General features: G+C 60.2%; 1 protein-coding gene across 3 annotated transcripts in view; it reads right to left on the bottom strand.

The window, feature by feature from the left end:
• Positions 1-16,990, bottom strand: part of BAIAP2 (BAR/IMD domain containing adaptor protein 2) — a 71,971-nt gene extending 54,981 nt beyond the window's left edge. For 2 of the 3 annotated variants that reach the window (XM_007462336.1, XM_007462335.1), the window contains exons 1-2: positions 16,837-16,985; positions 1,194-1,269 (exon numbers count right to left, since the gene is read on the bottom strand). In XM_007462336.1, coding sequence (XP_007462398.1) covers positions 1,194-1,269; positions 16,837-16,890 — 130 coding nt within the window. In that variant the 5' untranslated portion in view covers positions 16,891-16,985. Of the gene's footprint in view, positions 1-1,193; positions 1,270-16,836 lie in introns of all 3 variants that reach the window. The other variant, XM_007462334.1, reaches the window with a different exon arrangement.
• Between the last annotated feature and the right edge of the window lie 223 nt (positions 16,991-17,213).

The raw sequence follows: 17,213 nt of genomic DNA on the forward strand, positions 1-17,213 counted from the left end.
CCCCCCCCCCCCCACCGCAGCCAACCTGGGTTGAGGACTCTGTCCCCGTCTGCGGTCTCAGAGAGAGCAAGTAAGTGGGAGTGAGTCACACGCTCAAAGTGGGCTAAAGGTAGCACCACGGGGACGGAGCGGGGGGACTCACACCACTTCCCAGGGCAACTTCTGCTCTAACCTGACTTTGCAAGGGACTGGCACGGAAAGTGCCGGGCCTGCTGACTTCCTGGGACCATAACTGGTGCCCGCTGCCTGGGATGGAGCTTCCTCTGGGAACTCGGAGACCCTTCAAGACCCTGGGTGTGCCCACAAACTCCCTCATCAGAAGAGCTCCCCCCCAGCTGCCCTTCACGCTGGAAGGAGGACGAGGGCGCCTCTGGAGCAGGACCATGGGGAGCACCCGCCAGCAGCATAATTACTATTTCTAATCCGTTTTCTCCAGAACCCAGTTAGGGACTTATTACTGGACACTTGATCACATTTTATTTAGGTAGTTTTCAATTAAGCACACGCAATTTGCTCTGCAGTCTGGAAGTGTGTGCGGGCTCCGCACCCCAGCAGCTGGAGCGTGTCCGCTGCCGGGCAGGGTGGGCTCCTTGAAAGAGATGAAAGGAAAGCCTAGCGGGCCCAGGCCTGGCCTTGGGGCGGCCGAGGGCAGCTGAGGGGCTCTGGCCTATGGGACAGTCCAGGAAAATGGGGAAGGGAGGACACCTCCAGGCCCCCCCGCACAGAACTTGGTTGGGGACCCAGGTGGGGGTGGAGGAGCCTGGAAGGAGGCCTGTGCCTCATGTCCAAGGGCTGGGGCATGCGAGCAGGAGACCCCAGGCCAGGCCTTGACAGATTCACCCTAGGCCATCGACGCTGTGCAGCTGAGAATGAATGAAGTTATGTCACTCTGAGAGAAAACCCCCGGGGGTAAGATGTCCTTGGGTGATGCCTTCAGGAAAGGAACCACCATCGGCCTGAAATGTGCAGGCCGACCCCCCCAACTCCAGGGTGGGAACCATCCTGCCACTTTTGGCCCCATGTCCACAGTGTGCGCTAAACATCATGGCCCTCCGTGGTGCAGCACCTACACCTTCACTCTGCCACGGTGTGCTTCTGGAAACACCGCCGTCCCTCCCTAATCAGGCCCCAGGAGCTGTCCACCTACTGAGATGCCCTCACTCGCACCCACAGGCCAGGGATGTCAGCCTCACCTGCCAGCGCCTTCTCGTAGTTCTTGCCCATGGCGATGAAGTTCCGCAGGCTGGGGTTGAACTGCTCCATGATGGTCTGGAAGAGAGCAGGGGACGGCATCAGGGACAAGGCACCGGCTGCTTGGGGGCCTGAACGGCGAGGGGAAAATCCCACAAGCATCACATGCGGGGTCGAGACCACGAAGCCATGGCCGGGCCCCGGGTCCAAATCCCAGCTCTGCCCCTGTTGAATGTCCTTGGGCAAATGACCTTCCCAAGCCTCAGTTTTGACACCTGTACAATGGGGGAAAGAACAGAACTGCTCCATAGGGGCCTTGCAGATTAAACAAGTGAGCATGCATACGACACGTGGGGCAGCACCCAACATACATCCGGCGCTCAGATATGCTGCGCTGAGGTGCCATTACCCCATCTGGCAGGGCTGAGTCAGCGAGGAAGGTCCCTCCGCAGGCCACACACAAAAGGTTCATCACTGCCTGGAGCCCCCTCCCACCACGATCTTCACTCAACACATCAATTACGAAACGTCAGCTGATTAGAGCAATGCACAGCCTGACTGCAAACACCACACGATAAATAATCCAGCAGGCTCTGGATCCACTCGCCTGATGGACTCAAGTCTTGGTGCCAATACCACTAGTCCTTAGACTGAAGAAATTAGATTTTCACTGCGAAGGCCAAATAAATGTTTTAATTACAAGGCACAAAAACAGGCACACACAAACAACAGCCAAATGTGAGCTCTACTGGGTAATGTACCCTGATGGTTGGGTGCCAACCCCAGCCAGCGAGAACACTGCAAGGAACTTCTAAGGAAAACCCCACCTCGGCCACATCCTACATCTTCGGGTCAATTATTGTGATATGTGTCCGATCTTTCCGCAGGGTAAGAGAGAAACGTCGCCAGGGAGGGGAAGTCGCCTGGCCCTGTGGGCAGACCACAGAGCCCCAGGTGCTTCTGCATGAACAGCGGCAGTGCCCGCCCCATCCCGGCCAACAGGCCAAAAGCAGCCCCGGCCCCAGGTAACACCCTTCCATCCCTGCTCTGGGCTCTCAGCCAGCAGGACCGACATGGATTCCGAGAAGGGCTGCGGGATCTGGGCTCCAGAAAAACCCACTACTTCTGTCGCCCACCCTGAAGAGCGGCCTGGAGTGCCAGCACAAAGAGGAACAGAGACCCGTGCCAAAGGGCGATGAGACCCCGAGCCTGAGCCACCACCTCCTGACACCCGGGGCTGGGCTCCCACCTGCTCTACGCCGTGCAGGGAACCTGGGAAGGAGATACACCTGACACATGCCTGAGTCCAGAGGGCAGGTGCACCTTCCTTTCTGGACACGACAAAGGGGAGGGCACCTGCCATGTGCTGCACCAGGGCTGAGGCACACAGGGGGACGCAGCAGTGACCCCATGGGACAAAGTCCCGAGAGAGAAGGCAGGCCCACCTCACACACTGGGCAGGACCCCGTACCTGGGGAACGAGATAGCAGGACACGGCTCAGGGGACAGCAGGGGAAAGAAGCATGTCGTCGAGAGAGGAGGGCTGCAGGCAGGGGCATGCAAAGGCCCTGAGGCCAGGGCCTGCTGGTGTCAGGGACAGGATGCCAGGAGCAGGGTAAAGGGTGGCGGGAGGTAAGAAGAGGCAGAAGTGTGCAGTTAATGGCCCAAACCTACTGCCTCACAGCCCGTGGCAGGGACACCCGCTTTCCCTGACGGGAAGCCGAGGGTCAATCCAACTACATTTCAAAAGGAAACGTACCCCTGACTGCTCCAGGGAGCCCAGGTTGTAGCTGAGACCGCACAGACGTGGGAGACCCCTCAGAGCTGCTCAGAAACCTAAGATGTGAAGGTGGATCAGAGAGCTGGCTCTACTGCAATGTGGGATGGGGTCAGGGGGCAGTATGAAGCTCAGTGGTCTGGGGACGACTCTGCAGTGGGGAACCCAAGTCTGGATGCATCCAGCCCGAGGAGTGCCCAGCAGTCAGGGCAGGGATGTCACGTAACAGGCAGCAGACGAGGGACTGGCGTCCAGGCATGGCGCGGAGGGGAATTCAGTGTGGGGCTGTCTGCCAAGCTGCCAAGGGTGCATGCACAGGCTGGCTGAGCCCTCAGCCCCGCTGCTCAACGCCACCCAGACCTGCGTCAGGGCAGAAAAACACTGGAGGGCGCATGTGTCTGCTCAAAGGAAATGGACCAAAAGCAGGGTATAGACCCAGTAAGGGTGGCTTCTATCCCCGTTTCTGGTGTTCCAGACATACACACGCACGTATGTGTGTGTGCTCGCGCGTGTGTACAGTGTTTCAGTGTAAGATGTATTTCTCACTGCAGCGATGGGCACAGGGCTGAAAAGGGCCCTGGGGTGGGAGTATGTGAGGGCAGACCTGGGCTGCAGAGCTCTAGGACTGCAGCCCCCACCCACCCCGGGGGCAGGAGAGGAAGCTCCACAGCTCCCTCCCTAGAGCCCCAAATATCCTCAACGACAGCAGGAAATAGGCCAGCAGCCACCCAGGCCAACAAAGGGGGTCACCTCGGCAGCCCACCCACGCCCGCCCAGTGACACACAGGGACAGCCGCCAGGTTTCACTTCCTTAGCACAGCTGCTGAGCTCATGCATGAGGAATGTGGGAGCGAGGGGCAGGGCAGGAGGGGTGCAGGGGTGTCGGTCAGAACACCTGGCTGGGGCACCGCCGGGTCACACAGGTGCTGCTGACTCGCCTGCCTGGAGGCAGTGGCAGAGGCATAAATGCTGTGGGGCTGGTGTCCCAGGGAGGCCCTCCTTCCCTGGCCAAAAGCCATTCTTCCTCCCGGCTCCTCACAGATGCTGCCCTGGCCAGAGAGCGGGCTCCAATCCACCTCCAGGTCACCGATCTCCTAGAACCGTGACCACCAGAGACTGGCCAGGTCCAAGACGACCTTGTCAGGAGGGACCCTGGTGGCCCAAAAAGGGCCTAGCCCCTCTGGTGGGGGATCCTCTCTGCAGGGGACTTCTCCATGGGAGGGGGCCCCTCAGAGCCTGAGTCCATCGCCATCACAGGGCTCAGGCAGAGGCATTTGGACCCAGGGGGCCGTGCTATGCCCATGATGGGCCCAAACCCACCATCAGAGGCCCGGAGTGGGGTCCTGCCACACCCACTGCAAGTGAGTGCTCCCCTAACCAGGGGCCTGCGCAGCCCCTCCACGCACAGGGAGGCCCTGGGAGGGGAAGCGGGAAGCCAACAGAGGCATGGTTGCCACGGCGAGGAGGCTGTGGGGCTCTGCTACACATTACCCGCCCCACGATACTTTTTCAGAAGGGATGGAACGACGGTGTCTTTCCATGGGACTCTTTACTGGAGGGATGGAGGGAGCTGAGATGCAAACCCCAAGACGTCCTCCCACAGAGGGGGGGAAGAGGGAGACCTGTTTACTTCCCAAAGGGAAGGGAATGCATTTCCTTATTGACACCAAAGGACGTGTGCAAACGAAGGCCAGGCCAGGAGGGCGGCCTCCCCGCACACACCTCTCTGTGCCGCGAGGCCATCCTCATGCCTGTCGTGAAACTCAAGGGGCTGGGAGAGGCTCTGCATCCTGAGACCACTTTCCCGCAGCCGGGACAGAGACCCGACAACATGGGCAGTGACCAGCGCCTTCTCCAAACTTGACACCTGTGCTACGCAGATGAAACCAAATCCCTTCAAACGCCATGCCGTGGCACGTGGCGACTGTGTGTGTGGCCCCCTTGCAGGGGGCCTGGGCCAAGCACTGTGCTCAGCACCTTCTATCACTCCTTGGTTGGCTCAGTATCTATGAGGTGCCCTCAGGAAGCCGGGCTGCCACAAGGGCTCCCTGCCGCCCCCCACACAAGCGCCCCAGAAAGGCCAGGGAGAGGAGGGATCTCTGCCGGACACCCTCGCAAGCTCAGGCGCGGTTCACGGTGGCCCTCTTGCCGAGATGTCCCCAAACGGGATGTCCCTGCCACCCCTGCAGTCCCAGGAATCCAGGCCTTAAACCAAATCTCCATGGTAGGGCTGGCCCGCCCGCCCACCCCCACCCTGGGCCCCCAGCCCTGCATGTCCACAGGAGCCAATGGGAGGGGCCGGGCCTGGCTGCAGGGGTGGTGGCGTCAGCACCCCAGCAGCCGTGAGACCAGAGGCCTTCCTGCCTGGCCGGCTCCTGGGTATCCCAGCATCTGCACAGTGACGCCCATTTTGATTGACCTGGATCACGGGTCTGCCCGGCCAGTGAGGACAAGGGGCAGCAGGACGCCCCTATTCCCAATCTGGGGTCGCAAGGAGAGAGGGGGCTCTGTTCAGGGACTGTGCTCCAGTTGCTCCCACGCCTGCGCCCAGGGTCTGCCACTCGCCAGCACGGGAATTCTATTTATCCCTCACAGCTCTGGTTCCTGGCGACAGCCCCCCTCCAGCACTTTCCTGGCAGGGCTGCCACAAACAAAGAGCAAAGTTTCTCTTCCCTGCTGACACAGGGAAGTGACGTGCCTCCTGCTTCCCCTCCTGCCCTCCTGCAGTCAAGGAAGGCAGGGTGGGGTGTCTGCCCGCGTCCAGCGCACACGTGCGTATGTGTGCATGTGTGGGGGTGCATGCGTGTTGTGGCCAAGCTAGGCTGTATCCTCCCTACACAGTCAATGCCTGTTATAACAAACTCAGGGGATGAGACCTCGCTGGACTCTATCTGCCATCTGGGGAGGGGCGGCCTTACACCCCATCACCCTGAATCTTCACTGGACTGGTGGGGGGTGCCGCTGTCCATTTTACAGACGGATGGAGAGAGGCTCGGGGAGGCTAAGAGCCAGCCTTCTGGGTCCTGGTGGAGCCAGTCCCGGCTTCAACTACAGGCTGGCCGCACAGCCCAGCTTGTCCCTTTCTCCACACGGGCCTCAGTGCTCTCTGGATGGGTCGCCGAGGCAGGCAGGAGAGGACCAGGTGCCACACAGCAATTCCGCCTGCCCTGGGCTCCCTCACGAGCCACGTTCCAGCAACGTCAGAGCAAGGGCAAGGGCTGATGCCAGGATACCTGGTCATCTGACGGGGGGGCCTGGTGCCTGACTACTCCTGACCACCTGTCCTCTCATCCCACCTCTGTGGCAGGAAGAGCAGGAGCCAGCTTTGCAGCCAACAACCCACATCCAACGCGGGGCCACTGTCCAGGCACTGCCAGGGGAAGGTGGCAGCTGTCCTCCAAGGGAGGCTGTCCTTGCCTGCTGTAACTGCCCTCCACAGGAGCACCGACTACCTGAGGCTCTGGACAGAGGACCCAGCTCACACTGCAGCTCTGCATGACTCCTGCCTCTGCTCCCCTATAATAACTGGGACATTTGTCCTGGGGACCATTCTTAAGAAAACCAACTGGAGTTCAGCGAGCGCTGGGAGGGCTTCCTGGAGGAGGCAGAACTTGCGCTGGATCTCTCTTGGTTACAGCCAGAGAGAAGATAACAATGGGTCTGCACTTGACAAAGTGAGTGGACACAGCAGCTTCCGGAATGAAATGGCCTGTGAGGTGAGGACAGGACAGTCAAAGCTGGTGGTGGTTGCAGAAAAGCCCCCCGAATGAACAAGAACAAACCAAGCAGGGATCAACACCGGCTGATGTCATTTTAACAGCACTAGGCCCCCCTCCCCACGTCCTCCACGAGACGCCCCCCCATGGGCCATGAGCCCCCCACAGACCACAAGAGCACCCCTCCCCCACCCCCAGGCATGCATGTTCTCAGCCCAACCACCTCCAGCGGGGACAAGGGCCAGGGCCCCACCAGTGCACAGAGAGGCCAAGCTTACCACAGCCTCTCAAGAAGGGTGCACAAAAGAGCATCTGCAGTAGGACCCAGCATCAGGAACCAAGGCACCCATGCTGCCCAGGACAGTCCCCTGCCACCGAGCGAGGGGTAGGCGGTGGGAGCACAGCCGGCTTTTTTGGGAGCCAGAGGAGAGGCCTGGAGGGCAGCCGAGGTGGCCCTCATGCTGCAGGGGGCGCTCCAGCTGGCCTGGCAGCCTGGCCAAAGGGTCGCCCCGGAGCGTGAGAGGCTGACAAGCGGCCATACAGCAAAACGTTGGTTCTCGGCCTCCGCCAGCTTCTGGGGAAGCTGCCAACATTAGAATAAAGTGACAACTTATGTCTTTGGCACGGAGCCCAGAGTGACACCAGGGAGCATGGCGGCCTCCCATGAGGAGGGACCAAGGGGTGAGTACCCCCTCCCGTTACCCCTACGGCCCTGCGGCAGGGGGCCCAGGAGGCCCTGAGCCACGGGCTGGGCGACACCAGGAAAAAGACAAAATTCTGGCCAACTCTCCAGGTCCTGATCTGAGGGCGGGACCTTTCTGGGACCCTGCAGGGGACGGCGTAGGCCATGCAAGGTGAGGAAGGGGCAGCCAAGCTCCCACAGCCCCCGAGGCCCACGTTCAGGGACCGAGCACCATCACCAATTCCTGGGGCTGTGGACACCCACCTCCCATCCCTGCTCTCCCTCAGGACCTGGATCCTCAGGTGCCCCCAACCCGACTGACCCCTCCTGGAATAGGTCTTGGGGGCAGGAAGCCACAAGTGGGCTCAGGTTGGGGAGGGGGCCAGCGAGCGCCGGGTGGGGTCTGTGCCACTGGGAGAGCCTCCCCCTCAGACCAGGAGCCACGCAGCAGGGTCCAAACACGGGCCCCACCAGCCCGGCCACTTCCTTCCTATCCAGAGGCACATCCGGCCAGTCCCAACTTCAGAGGGGCAGGACCCTGCAAGGCCCCAGATGCCTTCCAGCATCCAGGCCCTGCCACACCTGCCTGACTTCTCTGCCCTGCCCCAGGGCACATGCCTCCCCACTGCTTTCTGTCTGGGAGTCAGTGCTAAGCTGGAGCCCAGGCTGCACCAGTCGTTTTCACGGTGAAACCAGTGTGCTCCTGGGGAAGTCCTCACGGCATCATGAACTGAAGGCTGCCATCTGACTGAGGAACAGGGAAAACCTTCATGGGCCCAGAAACACACACGTCCCTGTGATTCAGACAGCAGCACCCAGGACGACCCCCCACATACCAGCCCACTGCACCTTGAGGTGGGGGGCCTTACGGCTGCTGGGTGTCAGGGACTGAATTTGTCCCCTAAGAATTCATGTGTTAGGCCTAACTCCAGCACCTCATTGGTGACTGCTTTCGCAGGGAGTCTTTAGAGACAATCAAGGTAAAACGAGGTCATCTGGGTGGGCCCCACTCCCACAGGACTGGTGTCCTTCTAAGAAAAGATCAGGACACAACACTTAGAGGGAAGACCATGTGAGGACACAGGCAGAAGGTGGCCTGCACACGCCCAGGAGAGAGACCACAGGAGGAACCACCCTGCCCACACCTGGATCCTGGCCTCCAGGCCTCAGATGAGACACACCTCTCTGTTGTTCAAGCACCCGTGGCGCTCTGTTTGGCTGCCCGAGCAGACTCAGTTGCTGGGCCAAGGCCCACTTGCCCTATGAAGGCCCAACCATCACTTCTCTTATCATCTGGTTACTGCTCAACTGGTTAGAACATTCTAGGGCCACTGACCTGTCCTTGTCCCCGACAAGGCTCTGACCCGAGTTTCACAGGGCTGGGATCCCCGCTGGACGAGGAATCTCGATGAGCAAAGCAGGGACACAGAACCTCGATGAGCAAAGCAGGGACACAGAGCCTCGATGAGCAAAGCAGGGACACAGAGCCTCGATGAGCAAAGCAGGGACACAGAGCCTCGATGAGCAAAGCAGGGACACAGCCCCGGAACACTCTGGAGCTGCTTGTCCTCCTGCTGCCCTGCGCCGGGTGGGACGAGCCAGCTGGGGAGGCTGTCATGCCGGTGGGTACACAGGCCACTCAGCACCCGGGAAATCAGACGGCAGCAACAGAGGCCTCGGCTGGGCCTCCCTGCCCTCTCCACGGACTTCCAGCTCCTCCAAGAACTTTCCATCCTGAAAGCTACCAACCATAGCCACCACTTTCCTGATGCTCCCTGTGGCCAGGAAGGGTTCTCTGGTTCCAGCTAATCACGAATGAGAAAGCGGTGGCACAGAAGCTAAAAACCCTCGGCCGAAGCCTGCAGGGCTCCCAAATGGAAAAACAGCGAAGCAGGATTGAAGCCATAGGGCCCAGATCAGGCAGGCGTGGCTCTAGGCCTGGCTCCAGCCCCGGCTCAGCCGGGCACCCAGGACGGGTTGCGATGTGCTGCTTCTAAGCCTCCCCCACCCGCTGGGACACCCAGGGCCCCTTGTGAAGCAGGTTTAGAGAGAAATGAGGTCACACGCACCACTCCCAGCATGGAGCCCAGACCGAGCAACCCACTGAAGGTTCTTCACGATGATTCAGGATTACCAGCCAACTGCAAAGCCCAGGTGGCCACAGCACCTCCCACAGCGCAGAGCCAGAATGAGAGCGTGAGATGGTCCAGCCCCTTCACCCAACTTCATGGTCCCCTGCCCAGCGGGGCCTGTGCAAGAAGCCTGAAATCAGGTCTCCTGCTGGGGCTTGACTGTAGCCCCTGGCTGCCTCCCTGCCTGAGGCCAGCAAGGCCCTGGATCCCCAAGGGCAGGACTGGCCACAGCCTGAGAACCATTAGTCCCTGGACAGCAAAGGACGCGCCTCCCGGGGGAGGGGCAGGAGGGAATGAAGAGAGGTGTGGACGACAACTGCTTCCGCCACGGTGTTGGCTAGGGTAGAGGGGCTTGACTTGCCCCACAGTGGGCTCAGAGGGGCAGTGGGTGTGGAGGGACCCCCGGTCCCCTCCACCTGGGGCACATCAGCACCAATGCAGGCTCTACCACACCCCCTTCTTTTAATAGCCCCGCTGGAAGCAGCAAGGCCACTCTGGCTCAGCAGGTCAGCGCTGCCCATGCTTGGCTCCCAGAGATGCAAACGTCCTGCTGGATGGAATTCTAGCTCCCAGAGGTGGGGGGCACAGCCTCTCCTCCACAAAGCTCCCACCCCCATTCCAACGTCAAGATGTCGATTTCTTTCACAGCACAGACACCTGTGAAGTCCCAGCACGTTTCACAACCTGTTACATGTGTGTCGTCACCCGGCACAGGGCTGCTTGGTGACTGTTCCTGGCGCCGCTGGGCAGGGGCAAGCGGGGACATTACATCTACAGACCACTTAGCGAGTAAGAAGGAACAGAGATCCTGGCTGTCGTGGGGAAACCTTCTTTGGTCAAGAAACAAAATGCCAGCAAACAAAAGTGGCAGAACAAGGGTTTGAGGGCTTGGAAGAAAATCCCACAGCCATGCTCAGGAAACCCCCCATTTCACCATCACCTGGACAGCCAGAGGTGAGGCCCAGGCGACACCCTGACCCTGATGACTGTGAGCTGAAACAAAGCTCCGAAGAGTCAGACTCTGAATCCGAAGAGGTTTTAGGAAAACCCTACCAATTAATTTCACGTCTTTATTACTATTTTTTAATTTATTATTTTATTTTATTTATTTTATTTTTGGCTGCATTGAGTCTTCGTTGCTGGGCGCGGGCTTTCTCTTTTTCTTTTTCTCTTCATTGCAGTGCCTTCTCTTGTTGCGGAGCATGGGCTCTAGGTGTGCGGGCTTCAGCAGTTGTGGCTCACAGGCTCTAGAGCACGGGCTCAGTAGTTGTGGCGCATGGGCTTAGTTGCTCCGCGGCATGTGGGATCTTCCTGGACCAGGGCTTGAACCCGTGTCCCCTGCATTGGCAGGCGGATTCTTAACCACTGCGCCACCAGGGAAGCCCTATGTCATGTGCCTTTGACGTATGACTTTTAAAAAACCTGTCCAAGTAATTCTAAAAGAACTGTTTTCATAACTAGAAAATAAATATCCCAAGCAAGAAAAAAAAGCACTCTGTTCCCATTGTTGGCCCTGACTCCTCCTTGTGGTGTACAACCTCTCCCAGCCCCTTATGGCACAGGGTACTTGTGACCCAAGGGCGCAGGTCCCTCTCTCACACACATGCCCCGAGGGTCTGCAGGAGGCCCTCGGGATGCTCAACTCACAGCCCAGGGCGTCAGCACTGGCTCCACCAGGCCCCAGACAGGCATTGGAGCTGCAAGGGGAGCCTGCAGGGACCTGGGACCATCCTGGTCATTGTGCTCGCTGCAGGAGCAGAGCCAGAGCGAGAAAAGGCAAGATAGGACCAGACAAGACGTCCAAGGCAGAGGATGGCTCCTGAGGTGAAAGTTGGGAGGAGGGGCCAAAGGCAGCTGGAGGGGCCAACCTGCCACCCCACTGCCCCTTGACAGACAAAAAGGGGTCCTGACACCCACTGGATGCTCACTCGCAGGTGCAGATCCCCTGCCTGCCCCTGAGGTTTCCAAGGTCACCTCTTAGAGACAGGACTCCCATCAGGCCCTGTCTTCACACCACCAACTGACCCCTCGGGCCCCCAGGACATGGCAGGACCAGGTGCTTCTGGCTAACACCCTGGCTTGCCTTCAGGCCCTGAGAAAAAGGAACTCTGCGTGGGGACAGGAGCCTGCCACCGCCTTCAGAACTTGCTGGGGTCCTGGGCCACTGCTTGTGGAGCAAACAGCTAAGAGAGCAGACTCACGACAGAGATGGTCACAGTGAGCAAAGCGAGAGCCCCAGAACCAGAAACGAGGTTCATCCATTCCCAAGCACTGACACACATGTGCTGGCCACCCTTCCAGGCCGGGGTCCCCGCAGTCAGGGGCCATGTGGTACCTGAGTCACCACACCTTGCTGCTCGGGAGCACGTCAGGTAGGGACAAAAGGATCTTCTCCAGTAAGAGAAGCCTGGGTGCCAACCTCCTCCCAGGCCCGCTGGCTGGAGCCCTTGGGAACCCACCTGGTGGGGGAAACGGGTGCACACCCTCGTGCGCCCTGCACCCTCTGGTTGGGGGCCCTGAGTCATCTCACAGCTGTGCAGCACCTCAGGGCCCGGATGAATCAGAGCTGGGGGTGGGGGAAGTACAGAGCAGGCACAGTCCACGGCCGCCTGTAACCGCCACGGCCGCCGGCAGCAGACAGCAGCAGAGCGCTGACAGCCCCACCGGGCGCGCCGGCGCAGGGTGTTCAGCGGGCACAGGCCTGCACCGTAATGAGGACAGCCTCCCCACTCTGAGGCCTCATGGGAAACGGCCCGGGCACACTGGCCAGGAAGGCCACATGCGGTGGGCCCTGGCCCGGTGCACTTGAGGGTCGAGGAAAGAGAACGGGAGCCAGCCAGCCAGTGCCCCAGGGCGCCCCCCACCAGATCACTGCTCAGGTGTGCCTGCCCTTGGAGGGCAGCCCAGGCAGCGCCCGTCCCGGGGGCCATGCAAGCCTGGGTGGGAACCACCGAGTGACAAGGCCAGCCCTGCCCGCCACCCATTCAGTCCTGTGTGGGGCTCCCCTGAGCAGGACCCAGACCTGCAAACTCGGGGGAGTGCCAGGAGGGCCTCAGGCTCCCTGCCAGCCTGCCTTCCTGCCCAGAGGGGACGGGGCCCTCTGTTCAATGGCCTGTCCTCCCCTGAAAGGCCCCAAAACCTGGGCAGCCCAGCCAGCACCACCTGTGCCAGAGAGGGAGGGAGGTGGACGGACCTGCTGGCTCTCAAGGAGCTCTGGCCTAAAACAAGGTGGCAACAAGCATGCAGCTTCCGCAGCACCTCCCACGGCCCTCCCCACGGATGCCCCAAGAGTCCTGGACCAGTACCCAGAGCCTCAAGCGCACATGGTCTGTCCCATGAACCGACCAGCCTCCCCAACAAAAGACACGTTCTCCAGGAGAGACCAATAGGGATGGCAGCGCAGGCAAAACACTCCTGGCCCAGTGAGGAACTCTGCAAAGCCACCACACCCCAGGCACCAAGCCACCTTATGACGGTCAGCAAACTTCGGCAAGGTCCAGCAGCAACCTCAAGGATGCGACCTGGGCACAAGCAGCTGCTGAAGCCAGTTGCCCAGAGATCAGTGCAACAAAAAAAACTGCCCCGGCTACTCCAGAAGGAATGGAAGGCACAGTACTGCTGCTGCGCTGGTGGTGGAAAGAGTAGGTACCACATAGCACGCTCCATGGAAGGACAGCTCTGAGTCCGCTCAGGGACATCAAGCCCCTCTTTTTATGAGAAGATTCTACCCCAATGTGGCACCCGAGGCACCTTTAAAGCAAAACAAAGCACCACATGCACGCACATGTGTGCACTCATGCACACACGTGCTCACTTGGACACAGACTTGTGAATATACCAACAGGCACTTGCATGCATGTGCTCGAGCTCACACACATCTGCACATACACACATGTGCACACATGTTCCTGGTCACACAAGCACACACTCACATGCACACACACAGCCCCCAGGTCTGCTCCCCAGCAGGCGTTTCTGTTGCCAAGGAAGCGCCTGTCAGAGCAGCCACTTCACCATCCCCAACGGGGAGCTGGCGGAGCTCTGTCCACTCTAGGCGCCAGGCTTCTGATGGCGGCCAGCAGTTTGGTGTGACTGCTGAGCAGTGGAAGGGGGTCTAGGGTCAGCAGTAGAAGACCTGGGCCCTTGTGCTTCCCTCTGCTCCCACCTGGAGGAGGGTGGCGGGCAAGGCCTGGCCAGCAGTGGGCTCTCACCTACGAGGTGAGGTCCCTCCTGCCAGCGCTGTCACCCACCACCTTGCACCAGTGGTGGCAAACCTGACCGACTCTGGCTGCAGGAACCTGCTGGCCACAGCAGCCTTCGCAGGGCGGGTACGCAAGGCCAGGCCAGCTTCCCCACACAGCTGCAGAGTGAGGACCACTGGACGGCCTCTGGTGACCAAGGCCCAAGGCCCACGACACCCTGAAGAGCCATGCCTGAAGCTTTCCCAGAGACTTCCTTCTCCTCAGGCTGTCCCCCACCTTCCCACATCCTCAGGACAGGACGGAGACCCGTGGTAATGTTCCTACAAAAGGTGCCAGAGCCACCCCCCTCCAATGTCATCGGGGTGCCTGGAGCCAGGGCTTCTCTTGAGATACAGGACCGAGAGAAAAACGCGAACCTGACAGTCACTCTCCTAAAGCCGGGGTCTAGAGTCAGCTGTTAAAGAAGGCCCTCTCTCTCCAGCACAAGGGGATGCTTGGCGGCCTCTCCCAAGACAGCTGCAATTTGGGCTTAATCCTGAGCAGCAGACTCCCCACCCCCACCCCGCAACTCTGTCCCTCACCCTAGGCAATTACCCAGGGCTGCCTGAGAGCCAGGTCCTGGGCTCCAGGCTCTGCTGCCTGCACCCCCATCCCCTGAGGGGCCCAGCCCAGGGCCTACCCCAGGAAGCCCCCAGAGGGCTTCTGTCCCTGTCCCTGCACCCGTGGTCTGAGGGTGAACTCTCAGTGGATGTCTGGAAACCATTCCATTTCTCCCCCCTTCATCTTCCATGAAATTCCCCGAGGACACAGCTCCCACGGGAGCCGGGCCACAGGGAGAGAGATTAAATCCGGCGCTAGGGCTTCTTCCAGGGAAGAGAATCAAAACTGTACATTTTAGTCTCGCATTTTTAATCAGCAAGGCCAAGGACAAGCGTCCCCAGCGTTCCCTTCTCTGACAAGACAAACACCACTCAGAACTGCAGCTGATAAGACACAGGGGCCAAAACAAACAGCTGAGCTGCAGCTTGGGGTGACACCAAGCAGGGCCACATCTCAGCCACTCTCCCACAAGTTGCCAACCCAGGCACAGAGGCAGCAGCGTCCCTGGACAGAGCAGAGGACCAGCCGGACCGGCCTGGGTCCACACACAGTGGCTTTGGCTGTATCCTGACTGCGCCTCAGGTGGCCTGGTCTCTGCCCAGCCAGTGTGCTGAAGCTGCCCAACCTGTCCTGGCTCTGCTGCAGAACCCGAGCTCTCAGTGACAAACCACAAACAGTAAGAGCGCCGGACCAAAAACCCACCAGTCAGGTCGCAGAGTGGCAGGGGAGCACCACCCACAAACTGACCTGCCCACAGGCTCTGCAGCCGTCACCAGCCAGGAGTGTGTGAGGTGCCCAGTCTGTGGACACCCACTTTCCGATGTGTCCAACGTGAAAGTCTTTGGTCTCAAGCCACACCTTCCCGTGGGAGCTCAGTCATCAGCTGACCCGCCGAGCACAGACCGCAAACTAGCCTACTGAACGTGTGCCCCAACCTCCAAAAGCTCGGATCCTAACCGTTTTCTGCCACCATCCTGCCGACAGATTTCACTTCAGACCTACAGACAAATCATAGCTCCATCCAGAAGCTGCTCAGCTGGAACAACACGCCTGACTGCTCGGTGATAAGTGTCTTATTAAGGCTGATCATGGGATTCTCCAGAGCAAAGCCACGCCACACACTCCCTCCTCGTTCTCGCCATTAAAGTTCCTGTTTAGTGGTTTCAGTGCAGAAGCAGGGAAAACGGGAAAACCCTCCAGCCAGCATTTCTCTTCCACCCCCCACAATGAGCAAGTCGAAATAGAACTAATGACTAATAATTTAATAAACCTCCCTCCCCTGAGAGCATTTACAGAGCAACACTACCAAAAACCTATGCCACCGACTCTACATGAGACAAACATAAAACCCCCAAGAGCTGTTCCTTTTATGTGCTGCTGCTTCGTCAGTCTGTTTACCAGCACCTCTAAGACGGCTTCAGAACTGACTTAGTCTACCCTGACCCAGCTTCAGGATTCTTCCAGGTGACCTAGCTACAACTTTAAAAATCTTTATTAGCAGCCATGATTGACTCCAGCCGCGCCGGACTCCAGCTGAAAGCTAACGGCCCCCCAGAGGCCTCTCCCCGCCCTCCCCCACCGCGCGCAAAGAGGGCTTGGCAGGCCTCTGGCTAAAGAGGCACAGCGTAGTTGTTTAACACAATTAGAAACTGTTGCTCTGCCAGCGCGCTGCAAACCCACTCCGCCGCCATGAACCAGCCGCCGCCGCGTAAATACCAACTCCGAATCCCCCACCCCGCCCCGCCCCCGACCACCGCTTAACCCCGAGGCACAGTTTTGAAACAGAGCACGGTTTTGTAAGAGGACTGCGTGGACCGCCCAAGGAACGAATCTCCCGTGAGGAAATGCTGCCAGGAACAGCCCTGAGCCACCGGAGCCTGAGTCTGTGCTGGTGGGGGCGGGGGTCCAAACCGAAAAAATGGATGCTAAGAAACTGAAACTCGGGTGTCTGCCCACGTGCACACAGGCGCAAAACATGCCGGGGCGGGGGCGACGAGGGTCCGGCGGGCACACCCGCGTTCCGCACCGGGGGCTGCGAGCCGACTCCTCACACATCAGAAGCAGAGGCGGGCGCGCCAGCCTCCTACACAATTAGTCTTCTCCCTCCGCGGTTACATAAGATGACGGATTATCTGTCCACCCATCAAAGCTGCCCGCGCGCGACCTCCCACCCGGCCACGTCCACAGACGCCCGAGAAGGAGTTGTGAAAAGGAAAAGCCTGTTGAGAAAAAAGTGCCCGAGGCTTGCGTAACCGCGCCCGGCGGGACCACCACAGAGCGCAGAGCGACGAGCAGCCACGGCCCCGGACCCCGGCAGATCCCGGACACCGCAGCCCGCGCCCGTGCCCGCACCTCACTCGGGTCCGAGGGCTCCGGCCCCCGGGAGCACGGGGGCAGCAGGGGGCTGTCTGGACGAGGGCGCCCGCGCCAACTTATGCCGGGCCGGTGCTGGGTCCCCGCGGCCGCGCCGGGACGACCCCCGAGAGCCCAGGGACCGCCCGGGCGGGCGCGAGCGCGTGGGTGGCGCAGAGCTCACCTTGTAGACATTTTCCGTGAGCCGATGCATCTCCTCCGACCGAGAGAGCGACATGGTGCTGGTACGGCTGCACCACTGACCGGAGCGAGAGCGCAAGCAGCTGCGACTGCGGACGCGGCAACGACTACGAAGGCGAAGCGCACAGAGCCAAACCAAAAGCGCGGCGTCCAGCCGGCGTCCGCCTTTATAGCCGATCAGGCCCCGCCCCCTGCGGCCCCGCCCACCTCGTGCCCGCCCCCGCTGCACCCGGATCTCCGCCCCCGGCCTGGCGCCCCCGCCCAGTCGCTGCTGCTAGGCAACCGACAGGCCCCGACCCCGCACCGCCTTTCCCATTGGCGGGTTCCGGAGCCCGGGGAAGGGGGCGGGTAGGGGGCGGG

The sequence above is a fragment of the Lipotes vexillifer genome, unplaced genomic scaffold (genome assembly GCF_000442215.2).
Source record: "Lipotes vexillifer unplaced genomic scaffold, Lipotes_vexillifer_v1.1 scaffold1691, whole genome shotgun sequence".
Lineage (NCBI taxonomy): Eukaryota > Metazoa > Chordata > Mammalia > Artiodactyla > Lipotidae > Lipotes > Lipotes vexillifer.